At 38.5% G+C, this 16,353-nt stretch overlaps 2 protein-coding genes across 3 annotated transcripts in view; both read left to right on the plus strand.

Annotated features, from left to right (window-relative positions):
- LOC122059957 (starch synthase 3, chloroplastic/amyloplastic-like) overlaps positions 1–10,319 on the plus strand; it is a 49,731-nt gene extending 39,412 nt beyond the window's left edge. Inside the window, exons 12-16 of the mRNA XM_042623055.1 lie at positions 7,413–7,595; positions 7,876–8,007; positions 8,116–8,227; positions 8,792–8,915; positions 9,879–10,319. Coding sequence (XP_042478989.1) covers positions 7,413–7,595; positions 7,876–8,007; positions 8,116–8,227; positions 8,792–8,915; positions 9,879–10,008 — 681 coding nt within the window. The 3' untranslated portion in view covers positions 10,009–10,319. The remainder of the gene's footprint in view (positions 1–7,412; positions 7,596–7,875; positions 8,008–8,115; positions 8,228–8,791; positions 8,916–9,878) is intronic.
- A 1,924-nt stretch (positions 10,320–12,243) lies between these two features.
- Positions 12,244–13,883, plus strand: LOC122059359. Of its 2 annotated transcripts, XM_042622095.1 has the most exons (3): positions 12,244–12,531; positions 12,659–12,747; positions 13,075–13,883. In XM_042622095.1, the coding sequence occupies exon 3, from the start codon at positions 13,106–13,108 to the stop codon at positions 13,667–13,669; it is 564 nt and encodes a 187-aa protein (XP_042478029.1). In that variant the 5' UTR covers positions 12,244–12,531; positions 12,659–12,747; positions 13,075–13,105; the 3' UTR covers positions 13,670–13,883. The 2 variants fall into 2 exon arrangements, with proteins under 2 accessions (XP_042478029.1, XP_042478028.1); XM_042622094.1 differs by having other exon boundaries at positions 12,244–12,747.
- Positions 13,884–16,353: the final 2,470 nt, after the last annotated feature.

Here is a 16,353-nt window from a genome sequence, read left to right on the forward strand (position 1 = left end):
ATGGTTAGTTTAATGTTACCTTGGTTATTTACTACTTACTATAGTAAGTCTTATATATAGGGACGCTTAATCAACGATACCCTGCTTTCTTATTTGGTTGTAATATTCTTATAAATAAGAAAGACCTCTGTCATTATTGACAAGTCCAATAATCCCCAATCTCTGGTTCCTAATTCAGCTTGGTATCAAAGTCCAAAACCCTAACTCTTTTCTTTTTTGGTTTTTCTTCTCCGTTCTTGGAGGCCTCGCCTCCTAGTCTAGCATGGTAGACTAAACCACGTTCTATGCACGTCCAACCCTAACCTGCCTCGCCTCCCTTCTCACATAGCAGTGCCTCACTTTACCGCGCCTTGCATCACCACTACTCTCTGCGCCTCTCTATACTGCCATGTAGTGTTGCCGCCAAATGCTCTTAGCATCAGTGCCTAGCGTCACCGCCTCTTCCCTCTGTGCCTCTTTACGCCGTTGTCGCCTAGTGCTCTTTGTGCTACCGCTACACTGCTCTCCTCCGCTACCGCCACTGCAACCTAGCACTCTAAGTGTTGCAATGGTTTCTTGCGCTTCCTTGCCGCAACCTCCTAGTTGAAGTGCCTCACTGTAGGTGTCACTACCACTTGTGTTGCTGTCGTGCTTTTCCCTCCATGTGTGCTTCTCTTCTGAGCCATGGCTACACTGATGGTGCTAGCAGTTGTATCTGCTCTAGGGTCCAAGATGGTCACCGTCTAGGCAACCAGTTCTCTCTCAACCCTGGTTCAGTCAAGCTTAATGGTTAGAATTGCCTCACGTGGTCTTGTGCCTGCCTGCTTACAATCCGTGGGAACTTCTTTGGCCTTATCACTGGAGATACTCATAAACCCACAGATCCTACTGCCACTAACACCTGGTTAGCAATGATGCCCTTGTTATGTCTTTTTTGCTCAACTCTATGGAGTCAAATATCAGCCCTAGCTTCATCTTGCTTAACTCTACTAAGGAACTATATGATGCAATGAAACAAACCTATTTTCAAGGAGGGAATTACACTCAAATTTATGAGATCCGCCGTAATGGTTGGTCCATCACTCAGTATGGGTTCTCTTACTGCCTATTATTCCACCTTATGCAATCTGTGACAATAGTCAGATTTTTATCACCCGGTCCCTATGGTTTAACCCATAGTTGTCAAGGCGTCGCCTTGGCGTCCAGGCGGTTTGCCTGGAGCCTAGGCAACAGCCGCCTTGTTGCACTGCATGTCGCCTTCTGTTTCGGCACTTATTTATGCCAAATATCATTCAAGTAAATGTTTTTAATATTTGTTATTTCATTTACTTAAGATATTATTCATAAATAAGCAAATACCCCCTATTTGAATCCAATAAAAATAGTTTAAAAATCAAATTCCAAAAGGATAAAAAGTCAACCCCCCAGTCCAAGAACAAAAACTGGATTTTGGTTATAGGGACGATTTTCAACTTTTAAATGCTAGGGTTTTTCTCAATTATGAAAATTTTATAAATTCTATCATGTTAAAACATTGCTAAAAACCAAAAGTCCGGTAAAAAAATATTTTGTTTTGATATTCATAAAATTATTTTCATTCAGGCGATTTTAACAGTATTCGCGCACTTAAAAATAAGTTTGACTGAAGCATTACTTTGTCATTGCAACTCAGATTTAAGTAATCTTAGACTTGTTTGAAAGCTGGTTTTATATTATAACTAATACAAAAAGTCTCATGTAAAAATAAAATCATTTGACCAGTCAAACTTATTATAGAATAAGAGCATTTCTCTAAATGTTGATTTTTTATAACTTAATATGACTTAATGTTAATTTTTTATGGTTTGATGTGGCTAAATGTTGATTTTTAATGACTTGATGTGGCTTAATCTTGATTTTTTATGATACAAGGTATATATAACTTACTAAATAATGTTAGAAAATAGGAAAAATAAAAAATAACACTTGTTCGCCTAGTTCGCCCTAAGGCGGGCGCCTTCTCGCCTAAGCGCTTAGACAACCCTCTACCGCCTTGGTTCGCCTTGGCGCCATGACAACTATGGTTTAACCCACTGATGTTGGTACTTTTCAGAAGAGGTATGAAATGGAACGGGTGTATGAATTTTTGACAAGTCTCAATCCCGAGTATGATCAGGTCAGGGTGCAGATTTTGGGTCATGACACTTTTTCGACTCTCCTCTAGGCTTAATATGGTTTTGTCTGAGGATCATCATCGTTCTGTTATGATGCCCCCCCCCCACCCAAAAGTTTATGTTTGATCTGCTTTGCTAGCTACACCTCTTGCTCTTGAGGACTCTTCTAAAGGGACTGCCCTTGCTCGTGAGCTTGTTCAGTATGACTATTGTGGTCGCCCTCGCTGCACCAAGGAAACTTTTTGGATGCCTTATAGTCATACGAAGAGTGGTCGTAACAGCAAACCTAGAAAGCAAAGCTTCGGGGCCCATCTATCTGAAACTACTAATAGTACCTCTACTCCAGCAACATTCTCTCTGGATCAAATGGCTGCTCTCAAGCAACTCTGGATCAAGTCTCTACTAATCTTGATGATGCTTCATCTTTTAAATGATCTTTTAAAATCAATCTCCTATGTCTGTCGTTTTTCCTACCTCTTTGTTGTTTCCATTGCCATGAGTTTTTTGTTGTACTTGCTTTGTGCATGATTTAAGACCTGACATTTATAAATTCTCTTTTGAGTTTTCTAGTGTTTGCCTTGGATACTCTCGAACCATTTATAAAAGGGTATCGTTGTTATGATCTTATTACTTGATGATAGTTTGTCAGTGTTGATGTTACCTTCAACGAAAGTACTATTGGGGAATATGCCCACACTCCTTAATGTGTTTTGGTATTAATAAACAAACATGTGTCTTTAACTCGATTTGATAAAGTGTGATTAGCTTGAAGAAAGTAAAATGAGTTTGAAGACACTTAGAAGAGTTGAATCAAGACATCAAGGAAGAACTCATGAAGACATGACCTTGAAGCCCAAAGACATTCAAGACTGAGGATGAAGATCTCAAGACCCAAGATGAAGACAATAAGATAGATAGTATAATTTGTAATTTGTACCCACATTGCATATGCACGCACCTCATGCTGACCTTAGGTGGTAGAGTGCAAAATGTTCTAGTAAAATTCTGTGAAAATAGAGTGACCTGACTCAAGGGCATTTTGGGCAACCTTAGAGTTGGTATCAGAAAATGGATTCTCCGCAAAAGTTGTAGGAAATCGAGTCACGATTCCAACACAACTGGTTTTGGGTTAATCAGAGGCCGGACCGAACAGTTATGGTCAAAACACTGAGGACTGGTCAGTGTGGCAGAGTTCTATCAAAAAGGGGCCTGTCAAGCTTGCGGTCAACCGGCTGGATGTAGTAGTCGACCGGAACTGTCCGAGACCATAGTCGGTCGATCGGCAGAAAGTCCTGATCGGCTGGTGCCTCTCTGAAAGAACTCCAACGACTAGTTTTTGTCCCTAACGGCTCTTTCCCATCGACTGGCTATAGATGGCGGTCGACCCGATGGTCCCAGAATACGACCGTTAGAGCCTAATTCCCTGCCAAAAATGCTTCACTAAGTTCACATATAAATACCCTAGTTGCTCTTAATTAAATATCAATTAAGCAAGAGCATTAAGAGCACTATTGTGAGCATTCAAGAGTCATTAAGATTATTATATCCTACTTGAGCTGTTCACGTCATTAAATTCCTGTAAGAGCTTAAGTCCCAATCAAGTCCTCCACTCTCTCTCCTGTGCAAGTCAAAGCCATAGAGAGGACTTTACATAAGGTGCATTATTCATCTCTCATTCTCATCATTTGCACCACACTTGAGGTATTCCTCTTATTCCACTACTTCTTAATTTTACTGTTTTTACAATTCTAGACTGTACTTAGGGTTGTAAGGATTCTCTTATCCTAAAAAGAAGAAGGTGTCTCTCTACCTCCAAAAGAGATTGTGAAGGCACCTCTCTGCCTGTAAAGGTTTTTTTCCCTACCTACCGTACTGAAGGGGAGAACTAGTGGAATACTTTATAAGAGGATTCTTGTAGGGAGTGGACTAGACTCAGATTCCTACCTACCGTACTGAAGGGGAGAACTAGTGGAATACTTTATAAGAGGATTCTTGTAGGGAGTGGACTAGACTCAGATTGAGTCGAACCACTATAAATCTTGTGTTATGTGATTGTAATTATTTCTTTTATTCCGCTTTAGTTTTAATTCGCAATCACACTTGGAGATACGATCTCGAAAAGTTTTAATTTCCACTAGTATAACCTATTGACCCCCCCTCTAGGTTATTTTAAGTACTCTTTATTTCTTTGTTTGAGGATTGCATTTCGGAAACTTAGCCTATAAATTGTTCTCTTGTTCTTACTTTGCTTCCTCTTATATATTCTCCATCTACATCACAGTCACCACCACTGCAAGTGTATCAGCATTGTCCCAAGCCATCTACACCATTTTCTGTTGTTCTTTCTCTACTACCCTCCATATAGTTTGGTTCTTTATCCGCAGACTAGCTCCTTTGTTTACCACTGCTAACTTACCAGTTACCCTTCATAAAGTATATGTTCTTATACTCAATACTCTTTGGTTGCTTATCTCGTTGATCAATTTGTTTCCGTCTCACATCTTTCATCTTCCCATCATGGCTTTGCCTTGTTTGTAACTACCACTTCCGTTCGTAAAACCTATCAAGAGGTGTTATCTCATCCTAGGGTGCAAATCAACCTTGGATGTGGAAATGGATGCCTTGTCAAGTTGACAAACATGGACTCTAGTTGATTTACCTTCAAGTAAGGACCTCATGAAGTGCCACTGGGTGTATACTATTAAGTATTACCTAAATGGATCTGTTGAGTGGCTTGAAGATTGCTTTGGTGGCTAAGGGCTATACTGAGGCATATGGTGTTGACTACTTTGAGATATTTTCTCCTGTTTCCCGTCTAAACTCTATTTGTGTACTATCTCCTTGGTTGTTAATCTTAATCGTCCCTGTGTCAGCTTGACACTTGGAATGATTTTTTTGTATAGTGATTTTCTTAAGGAAGTCTATATGGAGCAAGGTCCTGGCTATGTTGCTAAAGGGGATGAAAGGAAATTTGATAGGATTCACAAGGTACAATCTAGTTTAAAACAATGTCCACGATCTTGGCTTGATAAGTTCATCAAGATTGTTGCTGGTTGTGGTTTTACACAGTGCTATTCTGATCACTCTGTGTTTGTTTGTCACTAGGATTTTAGGGTGATTGTTTTAGTTGTTTTTTCTGATGATATTATAATTTTTGGCAATGATTTGTCCGGAATTGAAGATGTAAATGTCTATTTGCAGCAACCCTTTCAGATGAAAGATTTGGGTGTTCTCCGATTTTTTTTTTTTTGGGTATTTTTGGAGTAAAAAGGGTATTAGTTAAACAAGCTTACCAACTAACCATTGATAATAATGCTTGTCTACAAACTCTTTACCATCACATGTTGCTTGCAAGCTTCTAATGAGGATCCATGGAGTATCATTTGCAATGGGTGTTATAAGACAGTTCATGGAGACACCTAAGTAAGTTCATTGGGAGGTTACATTTCGTATTTTATGATATCTTAAAGGTACTCCAGGAAGATCTCATTTACAAATGTCATGGACATGTTAATTTTGCTGGCTACTTTGATGCTAATTGGGCTGGTGTTGAAGGTGGGACTTAGGAGGTCTACCACTAGTTACCATACATTTATTGGTGGTAACTGTCACTTGGAGGAGTAAGAAACAGACTACAATGGCGAGGCTTAATGTTGAAGCTGAGTACAGAGCTATGACTCATACTATAGCTAAATTGATGTGGTTAAAGTATTTTTTCAAGAGCTTGTTTTTCCGACTAATAACTAATAATCATATTGACATGTATTGTGATAATCAGGTTGCCATTTATATTTCCAGTACTCTTCTCTTTCATAAAAGGATTGAGCATATTGAAGTTGATTATCATTTTGCACGAGATGCTGTGATGGGAAGGTGATCTTGACTCTGTTCGTTTGTTCTTCTCAACAGCTTGGTGATTGTTTTTCCAAAGCCTTGTTTAAAAATGTTTTTCTTCAAGGATATTCCAAACTGGCATGGGTGATATTCCAGCTTGGATGTGAAGTATACCCCCACATCGGTGAGTATCAGTACGTATCGGTATGTACCGATACAGTGCGCTACGGTCATATAATGGCCAAGATGGGTAATTTTTCAGAAAAACACAATTTTTTGAGGGGTTTTTGTTCCAAAGTTGCTGCCAGCCATATTTCTCTCTAACTAAAGTGGAAATCAAGACTGGGAACAAGGATTTTACATTTGTGGGACAACTACAAACCTTGAATTCTTAGTGCGATACCCTCAATTTAGTGTTTATGCATAATACATGTTATCAATAGTTTTTTTTAACAAATTCTTTATGCAAAAGTGTTTAAAAAAATGTTTCCTATCCATTTATGTGTGTATCTTTAGCGTATCTTAGCATTTCACCGATACGATACGATACCCTCCGATACGTATCTTAATTTTGGCCGACCGATACGGAAATCGATACCAATACTTTAATCCTTGGGTATACTTCTAAATATATAGTTTTATTACCATACAGAAAAAGGTCTTCTTCCTCTAATTATACTGCTGGTTGTTCTAGGTCTGAAACTATTAAATGGACAGTTGTTCCAAGCTTCTACGCCTATGTGGTGACTCTGGTGGCTTATTAATTGTATTGGTAGTTCACAACAATCTGCATTTATAGATGAGGATGGAATAGAAGAGACTAGATTATTGTTAAGAGTTGGTACATTTCATTAACTATGTGAAGGATATGTAGATTCACAAACAATGTGACTTAGCATTTGGTAAGCATAATGTCTAATTTTCTAGGACTGAGATTTTTTTTGGAAATTTTGGTGCCTTAAATTAGTCTAATAAATGTCAGAAGAGAAGTTTCTGAATCATTCTTGCGACCACTTTTTTTTTAGCTAACGACGGATATTTTCAAGGAATGAAAATTACCAAAAGCTGCATTTGGAAAGTCCAAAGAGGCCTTTAGATGCCAAGATTACATGCATTAGAAGTTCCTTTTAAAATTAACATAAACGGGGTTTTCTCTGTTCCTAGAAAAACTGGAATAGAATCACTGTTTCTGTTTCCTGATTATTAGTTTTTAGAATAAAAAGATTTACCTTTTGTAAAACCAATATGTTCCTTCAATATTGGGGCATTTGTTGGTGTACAAAAAGCATAATTGTTTCCCAAAAGCAAGCCTGAACATCCTTGTGATATTGAATGGAGTGTCATCTTCCTCTTAATGTAAAAATGCAATCAAAAACATTTTATTTGCAATTTCTATTCATAACTTGTGCTTGTTTGGACTGAAGTAGACGATGCATGTCATTTCAGATATCTTACACTTCACAAAATGTGGTGGAAGGTAAAAGGGCTGCGAAGGAAGCTTTACAGCAAAGACTTGGTTTGAAAAGAGCAGAACTTCCTTTATTAGGAATCATCACTCGATTAACTGTTCAGAAAGGAATTCATCTTATCAAGCATGCAATTTGGCGCACACTTGAGCGCAATGGACAGGTTTTTCTCTCTATTTGCATAAGTGATAAGCACCGATTTAGATGTCTCGTGCGTATTCCCTCTATAAGATACAATGTTTATTGGCTTCTCACTAGGCAGCTGTCTTGTTTAATTCATTCTGACGGTTCACTTTGTTTTTCTCTCTTCAGCATGCTAACCTGACAATTGTGAAATTATTTTGTCCTGTCTAATATTTCGAAGTGCATTTGTGATGCATTTATTTACTGATGAGGAAGAATTGTGATGCATCTATTTACTGATAAGAATGTTGTAATGGCAGGTTGTATTGCTAGGTTCAGCTCCAGATCCTCGCATACAAAATGATTTTGTCAACTTGGCAAATCAATTGCACTCTACACATGGTGATCGTGCACGTCTTTGTTTGACGTATGATGAACCTCTTTCACACTTGGTAAGCTCTCATTAGTTAAATGGAAGCTTTTATGTTTGGAATTGAATGTGTCACTTTCCATCTAATGATATAACACTACCAATTACTAATCCATGCTTATATTTATAGATATATGCAGGCGCTGATTTCATTTTAGTCCCCTCAATTTTTGAGCCTTGTGGACTGACACAACTCACAGCAATGCGATATGGTTCAATACCTGTCGTTCGTAAAACTGGAGGTATGTTGATTACTTTATGTTTCTCTGGATGTTTCCGGAGAATCACCGGGTTGGGTATTTTCTGTCTCAAATATTTGCCCTTTTTGAGGCCATTCCACCCCCTTCTCTTATGGTGACTTAAAACCCTGTTTGGTGGATTCAATGAAACCTACTAAACTAGTCTTGAATTAGTCACTCCAATTTGAGGTATCTTTCCTTTGGTGCCCTGGGTCTTTTCTTGCCTGCGATGAGAAACAGCATGTCAATACAACCTTAGGAGACAGGATCTTGGGGTTGAATTGGAATTAAAAAGTCACAATGAATCATTCAGGGTTGCACCTTTTTATAAGTTTTAGTAAATTAAGCAATAATTTTTACGTATCAGCATGTTAGTACAGTATATGAACTCTGATTTTCCCATGTAAATGTACCAAGGATCATGATACTTCTTTTCTTCCCAAGTTGAGAAATGAAATTCATCTCATCTGGGATGCTGCAGTAAACTCTTACAGTCTTACTTTTGTTTTATTTCCCCCCTCACAATGAGCATGTAACAGTGGACTTTTGTGTTATTACTTCTCACAGGGCTCTATGATACCGTATTTGATGTTGACCATGATAGGGAGAGAGCAGAAGCACAGGGTCTTGAACCAAATGGATTTAGTTTTGATGGAGCTGACGCCGCTGGTATAGATTATGCTCTCAATAGGTAAGTAAATGTCTATTTATAACTCTTTTTTTTTTTTTTCCATATTGACAGATATTGCAATATGCATTCTTGGTTGCTGCGACTATCAGACTAGAAGGAAGGTTCTAGTATTGGTTGAGTACACCATGAAGATGAGCTACTGAACCCTTTTTATGTTTAGGTGGATGGAATGCATTGTTACCTAGGGCCCGTTTGATAACGTTTTGCCGTTTTTGTTTCAAGAAATGGCAGAAACATAAATTTCCATTTCTAGAAACAGAAATTGAATTGAATGTTTTTCATAAGTCATGTTTCTGGAAGTCGATAGTAACCAGTAAAAGATGGCCACGAGTCGTTTCCAGAAACGGCGAGAACGCCTGGGTCGTTTCTTGAACCATAAATAGGTGGAAATTTCTATTTCTATTTCTGAAAACAAGTGAAACGAAACAGTTTTATCAAACGCTTTTTGTTCCGTTTCAAGAAACACGTTATCAAACGGCCCCTAGTAGACTATCTTTTCAATTCGCTGTTCTTTTTCTCTTTTTGTGTTTTTCTGTTCAGTCTGTTGCACCCTCTGTTCTATCTTCTCCTTTTGTCCATGTCAGAAAGAACTGCAATCCCTCCAGAGAATCGATGGTTAAAACCTCCTTCTTAAAGTTGAATTTCCCCATGAGTTGTTAGTTGAACCATCCAATGTTGTCTGCGCTTATTAGAGAGTTGTCCTCGTTTGCATAGAACATGAAACACAATGTCTTCACTAGTGTTCCTTTCTAGATAATATGGATCTATACAACCGGGATTGTGGGTGGAATAGTTGGTTGCAGGTAAAAAATTCCACTGTTATAGGTGTGCATTCAATGTGCCTTCCTCTAGTTTGCTATGAAAAATAGCTAAATATAACTGTAAATATGAGTTACGTCATCCTGTAGTTTTCTTCTTTCCCGTTATTCAGCATGAAAATTTATTCTACAAGTGGTCTTCCAGAGCTATCTCTGTCTGGTACGACGGTCGAGATCAGTTTTACTCATTATGCAAGACAGCGATGGAACAAGACTGGTCCTGGAACCGACCTGCACTAGACTACATGGAACTCTACCACGCAGCTCGCAAATGAGGCAGGTCAAACTTGTGCATGGAGTAAGATGAGAAATAAATCCGATCCAATGAATCGGTTTGTACAGGCCAAAATGTATATTGTAATTGCTTTATCAGTTAGTACAGATGGCTGCAGATATTTGCAGTCCTATAAATACACACCTTTGGTGTCGGATTTTCATCCATTCGTAGTGTTAGTTTAGAAAAAAGGCAAGTATAATAATGTAGTCCAGAGGAACCATTGGTCTTTTAGATGAAATTGAGTTCCTCATGGCTAGTTCTTTTGCACTTAAAATGATAAAATTGATACAGGCTTTCCCTGGCTTATTATACTTTTGTTTTAGCAAGCAACCTTATTGAGAAATGAACTCCAGCTTCAGGATCCTAACTAAGGATGTGAATTTGTAACCGAAACCGTTTACCAAAACCGAATCAATCCGTTTACACCAAAATCACAAAACAGTTTAGTAAATGGTGTGGTTATGGTTTCAAGCTTCAGACTGATTAGCTAAATGGGTTGGGTAGGTTTTAACTGCGGAATCCGTTGGTTTCAAATCGAATTGAAACCGTTTAAATTGAACCGTTTAAAATCGTTTAAATTGATCCGATTAATCCGTATAACAATTAAATAAAGATGGAGCAATAATCTGTATAACAATTAAATTAAGTGTCCATCCTGCTTTGGTATGATTTATTGCAATTCAATTCAAGTTTAGGTTTTAGATCATGAACTTGTAATTCATATATGTTATTATATTATTATGTTATCATAGATGGGGTGTTTTGGCTGAACCACCTGTCATTTCAATATTTTATGCTGTGGAAGGTTGGATTTGAATGTTATATGATATTAGTTCTAAATGTTTGAGAAGGGCCATGCAAAGAAATAGTACTAGATTATCAAATTAAGACATTCCATCGTTAATATAGAATTACTTATTTGTAGTTGTCAATTATTTTTTGATAAGCTTATGATTTTCAGTTTAGAGATGGTTGCAAGTTATAATAAACCGATTGTGAATCGTTTTACAAACCGTATGGAATAAATCGAAACCGTTTAAAACCGTGAAATCGACACCGTTTAGAAATCGTGGAAACCGAAACCGTTTACTAAACAGTCACGGTTTCAGAAAGTGGAACCGTTTAGTAAATGGTGCGGTTATGGTTTTAGTCAAATAAATGTGAATCGAATCGATCTGTACCGTTTAAACCGAAACCGAACCAATTAACACCCTTAATCCTAACCCCAGTATAAAGCAGTTTAGGTTCCCTTTCCAATCAATAAGCCATTGTATGCTCTTTCCTACTCCTCTTGATTGCTCTTCATGTCTGACTAGTGCAATTCCAGCATCATATTGAAAACCAAACCACTTAGATTGGTTGATTGATTTTATTTTATTTTTAAATAAATGGCTAGGTTCTTGTTAACCTCAAGCCACATTCTTGAAAATTTTTCTTCCTGGCCATTGGTTTTGAAAGAACATGGGTGGTAAAATGATTTGGTAGCTTGACATGCCTAATGGAACATCCTACACGATGGTGTGTTAGACAATCCCACTAGAGGTGTTAAAAGTTGGCCCAAACCAGTTGGACCAGAATTGATCAAAAAATTAATCGAATCAGACCGAACGAAATTGGACCAAACCAAGAAGATTCCTAAGTTTAGAAAATTTCAATTGATTATTTAAAATATATATATATATATATATTTAAAGCAAGGATTGAGCCAAATGCTTAAATCATTTGGTGGAGATTTATTTTGATTTTGCTAAAGAGTATGTCACTGATGTATTCAGATTTGTGCCTCTCTCTTTTCCTCCCCTTGAGAAAGCCTCCTATGCCCCTCCTAGCTTAGTGCTCCCATTTGTTGATCTGCTAATGAAAGCTGACGGTATACTTAACCCCTTCCCAATTTTTTTAGTTAAATGTTATTTACAAAAATAAATAATGAGAGATTGTACATCACAGATGTTATTCATAATTGAAAGATGGAATTTTGAAACCTCCCACCGGTCATAGTCTGTTTCCCAAGAACAGTCCTAAACAGTGAACAGTGAACAGTGAACAGTGAACAGTGAACAGTGAACAGTGAGAAGTGAGCAAGTGAGGATGAGATCCATCCAGAAGGCAAGTCATAGTCTCATTAGACCATCATCCACTTGTCATTAAATCCTAAATGTGTGGGACTTCTGCCCTTTCGACATTTGACGTTGGAGGACCACTTATTCTTCTGGTCTCAAATTTTTCAAGAAATCTTCCTATTCTCTGGGCCATTGGACACATTGGAACGAGATCCTCTACCTCTGCTCTGACACAATCTCCCATGCATGCTTCAGGCTGTTCTTCACTTCAAGCGGCTTCCTAAAGCTTTAAAAGTTTTCCCGATGAAAAGTGTTTCTCACTTTTTACTGGGCAAGAGTCGTATAGCTTTGATTCGCTTCAGATGTGGATAACTATCATTAGTTACAGACATTCAGACCAACCAATCCCTCAGCTCCACCTTTTCCAATCAGAACTCAGCCTTCCCTTTGAATTTAATAAGGTAAGTATCAAGAACAGTGAAAAATCGCATCTTTCGAAAGAATAAGAATTAAGAAGAGTTGGGTTCCACCAGACTCTCAAGCTACCCTTTGAATGTAATACTCTACCTTTCTTGTTCACTTGCCTAGGCTTTTGGGCTTCTGAAGAGTTGAAAACCTGAAACAATTTCAACTTTGAAGCTTGGTCATTCCCAAACAGAGGAGGAAAGAGGGAGGAGGTACAGCGTTTATTCATTTTCTTTCTTTCTTTCTTTTCTCTTATCAGAACAATCTGTGGTTTGATGTCAACTTTGTGGGATGCTCTTTTAAGAAATCGGTCAAAACTAGAGAGTGGTAAGATTACTACTCATCAGGTTCCGATCCCTGAATCTTTGAAAAGCTGTTGTGTTTAGACACTCTCTCTCTCTCTCTCTAATTTAGAGAAGAACCACTCTCAGGTCTTATCTCCATAACCACTTCTCTAATAAACAGCTTCCTTCCTAAAGCCTCTTCTCCTTCCTTGTCACTCTTTTGTGTACGCTATACTGTGACTTTTGGGTGTGCAGAGGAACTTTTGGGTGTTCAGAGGAATCATAAATGGCAGGTGGGTATGACTTTTTCAAAGTTGGTAGCAGTGGGAGATCATTTAGAGACGAAGATTTTGAAGAAGAAGATGTTTGGTCCGTAGTGATGGACATAAAGGAGCCCACTTCCAACGACAGAAAACCCAAGGACACGAGTCACATCTCCTCTGTTTCTTCTACTCCAACTCTGAAGCGCTTTCCAACTGCTTCAAGAATGATTCCAAGAGCAAACAATTCCTCCCATGAGGCAAAGCTTATACAGAAATCATCAGCACCTGTAAACATACCTGACTGGTCTAAGATCTATGGGAAGAACCCAACTAAGGGATCTGATGGCGGCTATAGCTACGGCTATGGTGGTGGTTATATTCTCAGTGGGGGCCTTGACAGAATTGTTGGTGATGATGATGAGGATGAGGAGGATCTTATTCCACCCCATGAATGGATCTCTAAGAAGCTGTGGATGAGTCAAATTTCTTCATTCTCTGTGTGTGAAGGTGTTGGAAGAACATTGAAAGGGAGGGATCTCAGCAAAGTTAGGAACGCTGTTCTGACTCGAACTGGCTTCTTAGAATAAAAAAACCCATCTTCAGTTCGCCATTCCCATCGCTACCATCATCCGCGGAGTGGACTTGATGGATTGAAATAAACTAAAGATTAGATTTTTGTTCAGTTTTTTTCGTTCTCTTTCTGGGTGTCCTTTTCTGCAAATCAATGTACAGTTAAGGCTTCTTGAATCCCTGCTGCTTTGGAAGATTGCTTATTTAGAATCCAAAATGGGTTTGTTTTAATCTTTTTTCGTGTTTTTGGGGTTGCATTCTGGAGACATGGAGGGTGAGTCTTGTCTGATTTCAAGGGCTTGAGAAGCTCCTGTGAGCAAGAGAGTAAGTGAGCTTTCCATGACTTACCATCTCATCGAGGTCTCTAATGGCAAACATCATTTGGAAGAGGAAGGGGCAGAGGGGAGAGGAATTGGGTCTCTCCTTTTTCTGGGCCATTCCTTGTGGGGTACGACTAGAGAAAGTATGAGCACTTTTTTTTTTCTTTTTTTTGGGTAAAGGTCTGAGCACTTGGATAGCCCCTGAAATCTTTATCTTTGCTTTCGCCTTCTTTTTTTGACCACTCAAAACAGAAGGATCTCTGTGGGTAGCATTATCTTTTTATGGTAAAAGAGGTTAGCATTATCTTGTTAATTGATTTGAATGCAAAATCTCTCCTGTGGCCATGGCGGCATGGCAGATGTAGCCCCACCCAAACACCGAAGCTTAAGGGATGGTTGGATGGAGCTGGGTTTTGACCTTATACATCACCAATTCACCATAGGTGTCGGGCATGGAATCGGATCAGGTATCCGTCACCTTTAAAATCGATACAATACTGATATGGGATTGGTCTGTATCGGAAAATTTTACCTCTGATTTTTCTTAATTTATGCTTGATTTGTACCATTTCATCGATATGGTATGTGAGTAGTAAGTAATGATACTGATACGTATCACTCAATATGGGTGATATGATACAGATACCCCAAACCATGGTGTCGGGTGCATCGTTTGAGGTGTTGGTATTGGATCATCCCTATTGATATCGTTCATCATCGATCCCGATATATGGTTCATACCATATTTGTGAAATAGAGCATACTAGGCACAACTGTCCAAAACCCCTGTTTTTTAAGGAAATCGCACACTAAATCCATGATTAGTCATAATTGCGGGCATAGCTGCAATGCAACACACAAGGTAAGGGGTAGTGTTGCACTGCTACGCACATGGTTGCGGGCGTGGCCGCATAATGCTGTGCACAGCTGTGAAAGTTGGTAGATGGACAGGGAGCTTGTAGAATCTGTTTCTCTCGATCTCCAGTTCCCATGGTGGTTGCTACTTAATTGGGTGCGTGCCTCTTTAATTAGGATGAGGATGAAAGTCGATGAGCAGATCCATTAGTGTTGGGTTCGAGGGAGCATCACCACCCGTCTTCTCTCAGCCCATACAACGACCTTTCTCCCCTTTCCTCCCATGACAAGTTCTTAGCAGTGCCATAGTCCTATTCAGAGGGCTCATCATCACCCCAAAAGAAAGTTCCATTCATTGCGCACTAACTGAATTTCACGGATGGAGTGATCGCTCTGTCCTAGGCTTGAGCCCTTTAATCCTTGGAAGCCATTTTTTTATCTCTAGGTTAGAAACTTTCGAAGCTATTTTACAGTTTCATCCTTTTTCGAAACACGAACACACACACAAGAAACAAAGAGAAAGGACATCGGCCTTAGCCCTCTTCTCGTGAGAAGCAGAGTTCAGCTAAGAGCAGCCCATGATGGTTGACTAGAGGGAGAGAAGACTGCTGGCCTGGGAGAAGCCTCTCCCAATAAAGTTTTCCGAAGTAATAGATTCAAGATATGGGTTAATTAAAAAAAATGAAGATATGGTATATTATGATGCCAACTAATTAATAGGAGATAAGCCTTCTGCCTAATGTTTTGTATATTTATGTAGTAAGTGCTTATTAATGGTGTTTGTACTAAGAATAAATTAAGGATCTTCTTACTTGCATACACTTATTGTATTAGCTGTTGGCATTTGTTCTTTACTTGAGCTTAAGTAAAAGAATTATTTTTGTTGGGCCATTAGGTTTCAAGACTCAGACTCTGTCAGCCACTTGTAATCTATGGCTTGGTTAAATTCTTGATTTCCACTTCTTCATTATAACTTTTTACATGCAAAGGCCAATCCTAACCATCTTGGGCAATTACTCTATAAGTGGTCTCATGAGATGAACTTATCATATCCTCCTTGACTGATGTCACTAACTGTCCAATCCAAGTTTTGGTCTGTCTTGTGAGGATTAGCAGATATTTTTTTCCTAAAGATCAACATAGTGTATATTAAAGAATATGGAAAATATCTATCAAAAAAATAAGAATATGAGAAATATATATAATCCTCGGATCAAACAAAGACTAGGATGCATTCTTAATCATATTATCACGAAGGGACGAACATATTCTTATCTGTGATGACAACTATAGTTCGAATGAGTTGCTTGTTACATGCTTGATTACCATTGGACATTAAGTTATTGTTGTAGGTTTGAGTTAGCAATTTTTATTCCGTTGATCATGTTTTAGTTCCGTTTTACACAATGATAGTTTTCGTTGAATTAGTTTTATTGTAGTCCGTTGAAGTCCTTGTTAAACTGAATGTGGATGGTGCTAGTAAGGGAAATCCGGGCATTAGCGGTGGGGGAGGCATTATTAGAAAT

This window comes from Macadamia integrifolia, chromosome 13 (genome assembly GCF_013358625.1).
Source record: "Macadamia integrifolia cultivar HAES 741 chromosome 13, SCU_Mint_v3, whole genome shotgun sequence".
NCBI lineage: Eukaryota > Viridiplantae > Streptophyta > Magnoliopsida > Proteales > Proteaceae > Macadamia > Macadamia integrifolia.

Excerpts from the sequence above, each read along its gene's own strand:
- LOC122059359 (XM_042622094.1), top strand. The coding sequence starts at position 13,106 with ATGGCAGGTGGGTATGACTTTTTCAAAGTTGGTAGCAGTGGGAGATCA.